The sequence below is a fragment of the Petaurus breviceps genome, unplaced genomic scaffold (genome assembly GCF_028583685.1).
Source record: "Petaurus breviceps papuanus isolate PSGF00001 unplaced genomic scaffold, PetGlider_PUasm1.0 185, whole genome shotgun sequence".
In the NCBI taxonomy this organism is placed as follows: domain Eukaryota; kingdom Metazoa; phylum Chordata; class Mammalia; order Diprotodontia; family Petauridae; genus Petaurus; species Petaurus breviceps.
Genome location: NW_027185797.1, coordinates 2,936,797 through 2,949,501, shown reverse-complemented (window position 1 = coordinate 2,949,501; position 12,705 = coordinate 2,936,797). Strand labels below are relative to the sequence as shown.

The window sequence follows — 12,705 nt, the reverse complement described above, 5'->3', positions numbered from 1 at the left end:
GTAGGCCCCAGAGTTAGCCTTGGCGTCATCCCTCCTATGACGTCTGTGCCTACTCTTCACTGCTGTTATGGAACATCTCTGTATCTCTTTCATAGCTTGAGAGCTGAAAGGGCCTCCAGATAATCAAGTGAACCCCATCCTTTTACAACTGAGGAAAATAAGTTCCATAGAGTTTAAAAGATTTCCTGAGGTCAGAGGTGTCAGTAAAGGCAGGGTGGGGTTTCTGAGATCCCTTGACTTCAAACACAGCCTTTTTCCCACTATACTGATACTGCTTCTTTGCTTCCAACTGTCCTGCCTGTCTTTTTTTCCACCTGGCAGAAACAGGTATGTAAGAGGCATGATGGCATCTCTAGGCTAATTAAAATCTCCTCGTGACTTTTCCCCCTAAGTTGGAAGTAACTTTTCATTTATAAATTGCCTCAGTAGGAGTTCTACAGGATAGAAAATCTTTTAACAGTTTTTTTTAAGTTATTGTAAAATTATGAGGCTGCACAACACAGTGGATAGAAACCTACCCCACATCACAAAGGACCAGATTCTTGTCAGTCCCATAACACCTGTGACCTACAGGACAAGGGCAGGTCACTGCACCTCAGCTCTGTATGACCTAGATATGGCAGGGCCAAGATGCTGCAAGGCCAAGTGCCTACATTCGTTAGCTGAGGAAGTTTCCTCACTGGAATTTTTTTTTACAGCAATGAAATCACAGGTTCTGACCAAAAGAAAAACCATTACAAAATTTAAAACCATCAACAACAAATCAAACGTTCAAAATGAGGATTAGAATCTTACTACAATGCTTGGCCTTCAACTAGGTAGGTTCAAATGAAAAATAAGCAGGGGGTGGGAAGCTTTTATTCTGTGTCCCTTTCCGTGTCTCTCTCTTTAGTTCTCCTATGTCTGGCTCTGGCTATTACTCATTCTCTTTTTCTGTCTTACTGGATCTCTCCCACTGTCCCCTAAAATTGAGGCCATGAAGAAACTTCGGCCCCTTTGGTCTCTGTGAGCTAATTGTACACTTCTGTCCAAGCCTGTGAAAGGCAGACTCCTCTCTCAGTGGTCCCAAGGCAGCCATGGGGTGAGTCAGACTCTTCTCCCACCTTTTTCCTTTTCTCCTTCAAGTATGGTAATTGTTTGAGGAGGCAGAAATTGAAAAGCATAGATCTGGAAGCAGAGATAGCATTAACACCTTGCTTCTCACCTAACCTTTCCCTGGACCTCTGGGGACCTTCCCTGTGCAAAAGACTGGAGCTGGGTAATGATCTTGGGGAGCTGTTCCCCTTTTGCCCTGTGAATTACACCAGCTGTAGACGAGAGGGTGCCTGCTACCATCTTTGACTATTCAGAATATTCTTGAGTAAATTTCATTTGAATATGTAAGTGTCATAAGCAGGTTCCCCACTCACCCCTTCCTTTTCTCTCATGGTCACTGACTTACCACAGGAACTCTCATTTGGAGAGGCATTTGCTGCCAGGAGCAAGAATGAAAATGGCTGCAAGAACTTGATCATATCTCCTTTTCATTTTAAGTAAAATCCTGTGAACTCGAAGAAATAGTACAAATTCAAATTGGTCTGCCCTTGCTGAGGCTGATTTCTCTTTCTTCTTCTCTACCTTACCTCCCCTTCAGATCCTTCCTCATAGCATCCATATTTTCTTATTGTATACTTCATAGTTATCAATATTTTAACAAGATAATTGAACACAAATTTAAACTGATATCATAACAGACCATATCTTTTACATGGCAAAATGTGTTGTGGGCTTATAGAGATTTTCCAATGTATCTACAAAGCCATAATAATTTGTTCCTGTTCAGTGTTCCAAGAGGGATTGTGGGTGAAGTTTCATTGTGCTGAAGCAGTGAAATGTGAATAGTATTTCAAAGCTCATTTTTTACTGCCGTGTGTGTATGTGTGTGTGTGTGTGTGTGTGTGTGTGTGTGTGTGTTGACCAGAGGAAGGGAGGAATGAAAGAGTCAGTGACTCTGGTCCAACTCACTTCCTGTCCAATGAAGTAACAGGACACAGTGCTAAAATGTGATTTGATGAAATGTTGACATTTTTTCTGAAGAGGCTTTGTTCACTTGTTTCAGTCTTGCCCGACTCTTCTCCATGACCCCATGTGGGATTTTCTTGGCAAAGATACTTGAGCGGTTTGCAATTTCCTTCTCTATTCCAAACAGTCGAGTCAGGCAGACTTAGCTGACGTGTGGGATCAGAAGGCGGGGTGACAAGCCTCTGTCTTCTCCTTGAACTTCAGAGCCTTGAAGGGTATATAAATCTGATCTCCAACTTGGGACATGGGGCTTCACCTGCAGGCCTGGAGGCCTGTGGGAACCTCACTTTGACTTATATTGTTATCTAGGTTCACCATCAGTTCCCTCAGTTCTCTGATAGATTTCTGTAAATGAATTCACACTTGGAGGTGAATTCTGTGTTAAAATAACAATCATTTAAGCTACATTTTATTTTGGCTTTGCCTCCCAACTTCTTTGTACATAGTAAGCACTCAGTAAATTCTTATTGATTTATCAAAAACCAGACTATAAACAAAACTGAAATTCTGTGATGCCGTTTTCATTATGTATATAATGTTTGGTGGTGTCACAAAAATTTTAAAACCAACGTTAAAGTTCTCTTAATTTAAAACATAAATGTTGGGGCAGCCATGTAGCACAGCAAGTAAGAGCACCGGCCCCAGAGTCGGGATGACCTGGGATCAAATCCAGGCTCTGATACTCAGCACCACACCCAGAAATAACTGGCTGTGTAACCTTGAGCGTGTTACTTAACCCCAATTGCTTTTTAAAAAATAAATAAATAAATATTAGCCAGAAACATAAAGGGTATGTCAGTGTATCAAAACCTCTCACCTTACAAAGAAAGAACCTGAGGTCCAGCATAGCAGAGTGATTTGTCCATCATCACACTGACCAATAGTAATCTAGAAGAGGGGCAACCAGGTGGGGCAGTGAACAGAGTGCAAAACCTAGAGTCAGGAAAATTCATCTTTGTGAGTTCAAACCTGGCCTCAGATACTTACTAGCTGTGTGACCCTGGGCAAGTCACTTAACTATGTTTGCCTCAGTTTCATCATCTGTAAAATGAGCTGGAGAAGGAAATGACAGACCATTCCAGTGTCTTTGCCAAGAAAACTTCTGGAGAGTCAGACACAAGTGAAACAGATGAACGGCAATAACAGCACTCTAGTAGCGTCTTTCTGCACACAAAATGTTACAACTACTTTATTTTTGTTCACTTGGCAAAGTACTTTCTATGTACCTTCAATTTAAGCTCTGTTGCCTAAAACAGAATTCCACAAACTTTTGGCCGGGGAATACTTTGGGACTTGAAATATGGTGATTGACCATATGAATATTGGTCAGAGGTTATGATGTACTGTGGAGTAGGGAAGGGTAGAAGAAAGTGAGGAGAATAAAGTAAATCTGTTTTCACACCAAAATTTTGGCTGTGAGCCAGAATAGCATTGGGCTTCTATTGTTTAAGGAGATGTGTAAAATATCTGAGATAAGAGCTGTGGGAAGTCTCTTGTGCTTGGAGAAAGGCTAAATGCTCTGTGCTCTCCTTTACCCCATGACTTCCAATTTACACTTCTGTTTTCAGGGCATTTCAGTAATATTCTCTCCAATTCAGCCAAAGCTTTCTCTTTGACCTTTGACTTAGCTAATCTATCCTACACTCTTGTCCCAAACATACTTTAAGAATTATAAATGATATAGTCACCATTGCATCATCTTCCACATGCTTCCTGTTCTGTTCTTGTTGTAACCAAAGATTAAACAAATCTGCCTTATCTTTTCCTTTATTTACACTACCATGTACTATCCCCTCTTCTCTTCTCCCTTCACAGCTTCTGAAAAGAAAGTGCCTTCCATCTCCCTTCACAAAATCACAGAATTTCAGATTTGGAAGAGACTTTAGTGACCATCTTAGTTCAGTTCCTGTGAGAAAAAAGACCTCCCTGAACCATAGCTCAGTATAGTTTTCTTCCCTTCCTTCCTCCCCTGTCCCTAGAAAGTATTGCTAGCTTTACAGTTTTCTCATGGACCCATTATTTACAATCTAGTTTGGAAAACTCTGCCCTATGAAAGAGTCTCAATCTTTATTCGGGCATTCAGAGCCCTCTACAATGTGATCTGGACCTATGTTCAAGTCTTGTCCTTGATTTTCTCATACAGACCTCCTCCATGTAGAATGTTATGGCCACTGTATCTGAAACATGTTATGTGCCTTTACTCATAATATGTTGCCCCTGCTTGAAATGCTCTCCCTCAGTTTTGCTGACTGTCACTATCCTACCTGTTTCTATTTTTTCTGACTTTTGTAGCCATCCATGGCTATACTAACCCATAGTGATTTCTATCCCTCCTTTGTACTCTGGGAGCCCTTATTGTGCATTATTTACCACTCAGAATCATGGAGACTCGTTGTTGGAAAAGACTTCAGAAACCATCTTTCCCATCCCTTGGCCAGGCAGGGAGCTTCTCTCCACAGATCTGGAAAATAGTCATCCAATGTGGGTTTGAAGCCTTGCAATGAGGGGAATCCCACTACTTCCCAATATAGCATATTCTTCATTTGGAATCACTCTACTTGTTGTAAGGTGATTTATCCTTGCCTTAAATCTCAGCTTGCCTCTTTGCAACTCCTACTCCTTGTGGCCAAAGAGCATCACGCTGATCTCTTTTGCAGGTGACAGCCCTTTAAAAATCCATAGACAGTCATCAGTTTCCCTTCATGCTCCTCTTCTCCACGTTAAACATTCTCAGTTGCTTCAGCCAGCCGTCTTAGCATGATTTAAGTTGCTTCACCATCATTCTCAGGGTTATTAATATTTTTCCTAAAGCAAAACCTCTAGAACTAAACATAATTCTCCAAATGTGGTCTGGAACCAGGGCAAAATGCAGTGACTCTGCCCTCCTTAGTTCTGGACACTGCTTCTCTTGAAGTAGCCTAATATTCTTTTAGTTTCTTTTTTTATGGCTGTATCACACTTCTGATTCATATTTTGCTTGTGCTCTGCTAAAACTCCCAGGGCTTTTTCACATGAACTGTTATCTACTCATGCTTCCTTCATCTTGTACTTGTGGACCTGATTTTTTGAGCCCTATTGTAAGCCTTCACATTTATCTCTTATTAAATTTCATTTTATCCCATTTCATCCAGTATCCTAGCTTGTCAAGCTATGTTTGGACCTGAACCATAATCCTTACTGTTAACTGTCACTCATATTTGTGTCATTTGTGAATCTGATTTTCCACTAACTCATACTTCCAAAATGACACTGAACCATTAACAGCTACTCCCTGGATCTGTCCTTTCATTTGCTTCTGCATCTGCTATACTACTGTCTAGCCACTTATGTTCTCCTTTCCATAAGAATGTAATGAGAAATTTTGTCAAAATCTTTGCTAAAATCTAAGTAAACTATATCATCACTTTCTTGTGACTAGGAATAATCCTATCAGAAAAAGGAAAAGGTTAGTCTGCCATGACCTGTTCTTGATGAAACCATGCTTTCATTTTTAGAATGTTTACTAACTATTCCTTTAATAAAACATTCTGGAATTTTGTCAGGAACTATAGGGATCCTTGTTGGCCTATAGTTTTCCAATTCCAATTCCTTTCCTATTCTTTTTTGAAAATCAGGACATTTGCCTTTCTCCGTGATATAGTTCATCTAGACCTCGTGTCTTGAAATTATGAAGGGCTACAAGATCCTTTTTGACTATTGGCAAACATCTTTTGGGAATCAGCTAACATCACTTTAGCTGTTTTGTCCCCTCTTTTTCAATCCAAATAGTATTCTCCTTACTGCATAGCAAATAGAAGTAAAATTATAAATTGAACAGCTCCGTCTTCTGGTATCATTGCCTCATCCACCTTGAGCAGTGCTGCTTTCCCTTCTTTGACCTGCATACTTTCCTCCATCTAGCTTAAAAAAAAATAACCTTTTTATTTTACTTACCTGTTCTTGCCACTGTCAGCTCATTCTGAATTCTTGTACTTCTGATACTCTTCTTACAGAACCGTAATGTATTATTGTATTCATCGTTCCTTGCCCTTGCCTTCATTTTGGGTCTCAAAAAAAGAATTTGATAATTTTCCTGTAAATCTGCAGTAGTTTCTCTAAACCATAGGTTTTAAACATGTGGCCCACAACATTCCATGACCTGAAACAGATTAAAATGTATCTCCTTTCTTATTTTAATGTGTTGCTATTTTTTTTTTTTTAGAAACACGTTTGGTTTTCTTAGTCAATGTGCGGCCTTCAGGGATCCTTATGTACAATTTAGTGGCCCCTGTTTCTTTCAGTTTAACATTCTGTCTCTCATCAAAATTGTGTCTCTGTCTTCAGAATTTTACTCTTGAACTTCTTACCTTCCTGGACTGACTTCCAAGTAGAATTTTATACCCTGGAATCTTACCTGTGATTTGTCTGATCTTTGAAAACTGCTTACCTAAAATCTATAGTTCATGTCAGACTGTCCCTGGGTTTCCTTTCCTCTTAGTAACAAATTCTAAGATAGACTAATTATGCCCCACCAAGATTCACTTTATTTCCTCCTTCAGCAAAAAGATTCTTGTTGGTTAAAATTCAGTCTGGAATAGAAGTTCCTCTTGTTGGGTCCCTTACCGTTTTCTGGATGATATTATTATTGTCAGTAAATTATTAATGCTCTGCTTTGGTCAGAAAGAAGAGAGAAGGGAAAGGAAGAGACATTCCAGTTTCTCATCACTGTGTTGGTGTGCCTCTGTTCTAGGAGCTTTCCTGTCTAAGGCTGCCTTCCACTGATTCTGTACACATCTTCTGTTTACCCATTTGTACATGCTGTCTCCCCTCCTTGAGGGCAGTGACTGTTTTTGCTTTTTTTGTATCTCCAAAGCATGGCATATCGTCAGCAAAATAGCACCTAATAAGTGCTCATTGATTGACTGACTGCTACTGCTCCTGGGTCTCTTCACGACCTCTTCTCAGTCTTCTTTCTTGCACCATTATCCATATCATGCTCCCTTGAGGGTAGGGACTTTGTATCTCCAGCACCCAGCATAGTACCTGGGGCATGGGACTTAAATGTATATTGATTAATTAGTGACCTCATCAGTTCCAGTGGCTTTAACCATCAACTCACAGATGTATCGATCCAGTCCTGGATATATATTGAGCTTCTGACAGTTCCATTTCACTAACTTCCTTTCAAATGGACCAGCACCTTCTCAAGCTCAATAAGCAGAACGCATTCTTTTTCTTCTAAAACTCTTCCCTCTTTTGAACTTCTGTATTTCTCCTTAGAGTACCAACCATTCTTCTGGTCTCCAGATTTGTGACTGTGTTATCCTTGACTCCTCATTCCTCCTTATCCTGTGTATCCCAGAAGTTGCCGCATTTTGCCATTTCTACCTCTGTGCATCTCCCACATCCGGTCCTTCATGATTTAGGACCTCATCACCTCTCACCAGCACCTTCTCATTGGTCTCCCCACTTTGTCTCTCCCTAGTCCAGTTAGTCAGCTACTCAGATGCCATTGTGTTGAATGACTTCACATGTTTTGTATTTGTGAATATATTCATTCTGTGTGTATTTGTCTGTGTCCTTGAAAGCAATAATTATGGTGTTTTTATACTGCAATGTCTCGTGCTCTCGATGAATATCTTGTTGGCCAGCTCATGCGGCCAAGTGCCCTGCACTGGAGCTTGTCCTCAGAGCATGTATTTGACGTTCTTCTTTCTGCTTGCAGGGTGCGGTGCCCAAAGGAAATGCCACAAAAGAATTCATCGAGAGTTTACAGTTGAAGCCAGGGCAAGTAGTGTACAAGTGTCCAAAGTGCTGTAGCATCAAGCCTGACAGAGCCCATCACTGCAGGTACAGTCATGTCGCTGCTGGGGCGTTCAGGTCAGATGGGTGAGAATAAATCTGCTGTTCACTGGCAGGTGGCTGATTGATTAAGAGTTTGATACGGGCAAACTGTGGGTTTTGTCTTAGAAGTGTGTGAGGGTTATGGGTCTGCTATTTTTAACACCCTCTTCATGGGTGATTGTGATTAAGAAGCCACAATTTGGGGAAATGTTCATTGCTTTTTCTAAATAGCAGAAAAATAGCTCTTCCCTACTATGTCAGGGAACAACACCACCCACTTTGGCTTTCCATTTGTGTGAAGTAGTTGACAGCCTTCTTCATGGTCCTGTCACTTTAAGCGTCCTGGCTTTTTATCATCATAAAGGCCATTTACAGTGCAATCACCCTGTTTTTAAAGGATGGATAGGCAGCCAGGTGGGCATCATAGATAAAGAACTGAACCTGGCATCAGGGAGACCTGAGTTCAAATTCAGCCTCAGATACTTCCTAGACTTGTGACCCCTGGGCAAGTCACTTAAGCTCTTTATACCTGTTTCTTCAGTTGTAAAATGGGGATAATAATAGCACCTTTCTCCCAGGATTGTTTTGGGAATAAAATGAGACAGTATTTGTAAAAAGTTTTTAGTAGTGTTTGACACTTAGTAGGCACTTAATAAATGTTTGCTTCTTTCCCTTCTCCTCTTCCTCTGTGTGTGTGTGTGTCTGTGTCTATGTGTTTGTGTGTGTGTGTGTAAGTGAAATAAAACCTACAAAGCTGTGGCAGGTCCTTTGAAGGTGGGAAAGCTTTAAGATCAGGCTGAGCAGCAGGCTTTCCTGTCTGAATATCAGCTGAGCTCAGCTTGGGGAAACTCCATACACAAGGGGACCTGTTCAGAAATTCTTTTGGCTACAGGAACTCTTGACAATCCTGTGGCATAAAGGTTACTAGCCTCAGTGAAATCACAGTTCCCTAAACCTGGGCAACTATAGATACACAGGACACGTCTGCTGTCACCATGGCATAGGTATAGTTAATAGAGAGTTCTTGGGAAATCACTAAAAAGGTACCATCACATGCTTCCTCTAGGTAGTATACAGGTAGACATTTTCATAAAAGCTCTCATTCTTCCACTGGCCTGGATGAGGTCATTGTTAGCTTTGGCCAGCAACAGTTTCCAAGGCTGTATTGGAAAACAGAATATTACATTTCTTGTAGGATCATTTCATTTTGTTTTTCTCCGATAGTGAAGGAAAGGTTTACAGATACAAGAGCATGCTGTTTTTAAAGGCAATGACTGAAAAGTTAAATGTATAGAATGAAAGCACTGGGGTAACTAGAATCCTTCCTTCTTCTCCTGGGCCTGGCATTCAGTCACCAGCTTCTTTTTCAGCATTTTCGTCCCTGCTCACCTCCGTGCCTTCTCACGGTATGAGATAAATGAGCCATTGCTGAGCACTAGTAAACAAATCAACTCAGTTAAAACAAGAGCCACTGATTCAGATGAGCCCGAGTGATGGTGCATGTCACTTATTCGTTCTGCAAAGAATGCTCTTTGACAGCTGCTCAGTCTGACCGATATAAACTGTCTTGTTGGCCCACAGTTTGGAGCAAATGAAAGCATGGCCTTTGATTAAAGCCAAAAACTACCAGCCTCCTAGACAGAATCAGTGCCATGGACCTGACTTGACTTGACAAGAGACCTACTTACTCTCTGTTTATATAGAAAATGAAATGTCCATCTTCTTTGTACCCAGTGTGTGCCTCTGTGTATCTGTTTGTCTGTCTGTGTATCTGTATGTCTGTGTGCAGTCCCATAGGTTCAGTTCTCATGTCTATGCAGATGCTTCCCAGATCTATACAAGGTATCTCAGAAGTCTTAGTGCTGTTTTTAGCATTAATAGTAATGTTTTAATGTATTAAAACTGCTCTTTTGGAACAACCTGCATATTGAACCCAAATTTTTTTCGGAGTTCCAGTCCCACATCACCAGCTGCCTTGTAGACATCTCAAATTGGTTGTCCCATAGGTATTATTAAACTCTGCATATCCAAGACAGAACCTGTTATCCTTCCCCAAAACTTCTTTCTTCTCAGCTTCCCTAACACTGCCAAGGGCACTCCCATGCCCCTAGTTGTCCAGACCAATCATCCTTGGTATCATTCTCAGCTCCTCATTTGGATTTACCTCAGTGTTACTAACTTTACAACATCTCTATTATCTGTCCCTTCTCCAACTCATCTGGCTTCCACCACGTGCACCCCCGTTCACCACCTCCTCCTGGACTGTGGAAATTGACTTCTCATTGGTCTCCCCTGCTCATTTCTCTCTGCTCCAGACTGTATTCCACTTGGCTGGCAAAGAAGTGTAGGTGTGACTCTGTGTGTGTGTGTGTGTGAGAGAGAGAGAGAGAAAGAGAGAGAGAGAAAAAATTCCAGTGGTTTAACCTCCAACATCAAATAGAAAATTCTCTGTTTACGACCTGGCCCCCTTTGACTTTTCCAAATTCTTAGACCTTGCTCCTCTACAATCCAGCTACACTGGCCAACTGGTATTTCCTCAAACCCAACACTCCATTTCCCATCCATGCTTTTGCACAGGTTGTTCCCCATGCCTAAAATGACCCTCTCCCTCACCTTTCCCTCTTGGTTTCCCTGACTTTCTTCAAGACTCAACTCCAGTCTATCTCTTGCTGCTTCTCCCTCGTCTTCCTCCCCCCACTAATTGCTAATCCCTTTTTTCTGAGATCACTTTTCCTTCCATTCATCCTATATCCCCAGCACATTAAGGACTTAATAAATACTTGTTGAAAGAGGTGGAGCCAAGATGGGAGAGTAAGAGCAGGGATTTGCTTGAGCTCTCCCCCAAGCTCCTCCAAATACCTGTAAAAAATGACTAAACAAATTCTAGAGCTGCAGAACCCACACAATAACAGAGTGAAGCAAATCTCCAGCCCAAGACACCCTGGAAGGCCAACAGGAAGGGTCTATTATACCAGACTGGGAACAAAGCACAATCCAGCATGAGCCACACCAGCACGGTCATGGCCAGAGCAGGCCTCATGGGACTGAATCACTGGCAGCTGTGGCAGTTTCCAGGCTTCTCAACCCACAAACTCCAAAGACAGCAGAGAAAGTCAGTGGGGAAACTCTGTGGGACCTGGGTGAAAGAGGAGTGTGATTTGGCTGGAGTCTGGCCCCAGCCCCAGGGCAGCAGGGGTGGTAGCTACTGCAGCTCCTGCTTCCCGAGCTCTGGGCCCACAGAGGGTGGGGGATAGAGCGACTGATAGAAATCCCCAGAATCTGGGACAGTACACCCACCCCCACTAGAAGCAGAGTCCTACTTTGACAGTGAGTTAGAAAGTCAAGTATTTAGCTGGGAAGATGAGCAAACAGCATAAAAAAAAAAAACACCTCAGACTATAGAATCTTACTTTGGTGACAAAGAAGATCAAAACATACAACCAGAAGAAGACAGCAAAGTCAAAGCTCCTGCATCAGAAGCTTCCAAGAAAATATGAATTGGTCTCAGGCCATGGAAGAGCCCAAAAAGGATTTTGAAAATCAAGTAAGAGAAGTAGAGGAAAAAATGGGAAGAGAAATGAGAGTGATGCAAGAAAAATCATGAAAAATGAGCCAATATCTTGCTAAAGGAGACCAAAAAAAAAAAATGCTGAAGAAAATAACACCTTAAAAAAAGACTAATCCAAATGGTAAAAGAGGTCCAAAAAATCAATGAGGAGAATGCCTTAAAAAGAAAAATTGGCCAAATGGAAAAGGAGGTCCAAAAGCTCACTGAAGAAAATAATTCCTTAAAAATTAGTATGGAGCAAATGGGAGTTAATGTACCTTATGAGAAATCAAGAAATTATAAAACAGAATCAAAAGAATGAAAAAATAGAAGACTGTGAAATATCTCACTAGAAAAACAACTGACCTGGAAAATAGATTCAGGAGAGATCATTTAAAAATTATTGGACTTGGGGCGGCTAGGTGGCGCAGTAAATAGAGCACCAACCTTGGAGTCAGGAAGACCTGAGTTCAAATCTGGCCTCAGACACTTGACACACTTATTAGCCATATGACTATGAGCAAGTCACTTAACCCCAATTGCCCTCCAAAAAGCAAAAAAAAAAAAAAATTATTGTACTACCTGAAAGCCATGATCAAATAAAGAACCTAGACATAATCTTTCAAGAAATTATCAAGGAAAGCTGCTCTGTGGATAAAATAGAAATTGAAAGAATCCACCAATCATCTCCTGAAAGAGATCCCAAAAGGAAATTCCTAGGAATATTATAGCCAAATTCCAGAGTTCCCAGGTCAAGGAGAAAATATTGCAAGCAGCCAGAAAGAAACAATTCAAGTATTGTGGAATTACAGTCAGGATAACACAAGATCTAGCAGTTTCTGCTTTATGGCATCGAAGGGCTTGGAATATGATATTCTGGAGGTCAGAGGAGCTAGGATTAAAACCAAGAATCACCTACCCAGCAAAACTGAGTATAATCCTTCAGAGGGAAAATGGACATTCACTGAAATAGAGGACTTTCAAGCAATTTTTGCCAAAAAGACCAGAGCTGAATAGAAAATCTGACTTTCAAATACAAGAATCAAGAGAAGCATGAAAAGGTAAACAGAAAAAGAAATCATGAGAGACTTATTAAAGTTGAACTGTTTACATATCTACATGGAAAGATGATATTTGTAGCTCATGAGACCTTTCTCAGTATTAGGGTAGTTGGAGGAGATGGATGGATGGATGGATGGATGGATGGATAGATAGATAGATAGATAGATAGATAGATAGATAGATAGATAGATAGATAGATAGATAGATAGATA

At 41.0% G+C, this 12,705-nt stretch overlaps 1 protein-coding gene across 4 annotated transcripts in view; it reads left to right on the top strand.

Annotated features, from left to right (window-relative positions):
* ZDHHC3 (zinc finger DHHC-type palmitoyltransferase 3) overlaps positions 1 to 12,705 on the top strand; it is a 73,729-nt gene that overhangs the window by 37,267 nt on the left and 23,757 nt on the right. For all 4 annotated transcript variants that reach the window (XM_069088335.1, XM_069088336.1, XM_069088337.1 and 1 more), the window contains exon 3: positions 7,766 to 7,890. In XM_069088335.1, coding sequence (XP_068944436.1) covers positions 7,766 to 7,890 — 125 coding nt within the window. The remainder of the gene's footprint in view (positions 1 to 7,765; positions 7,891 to 12,705) is intronic.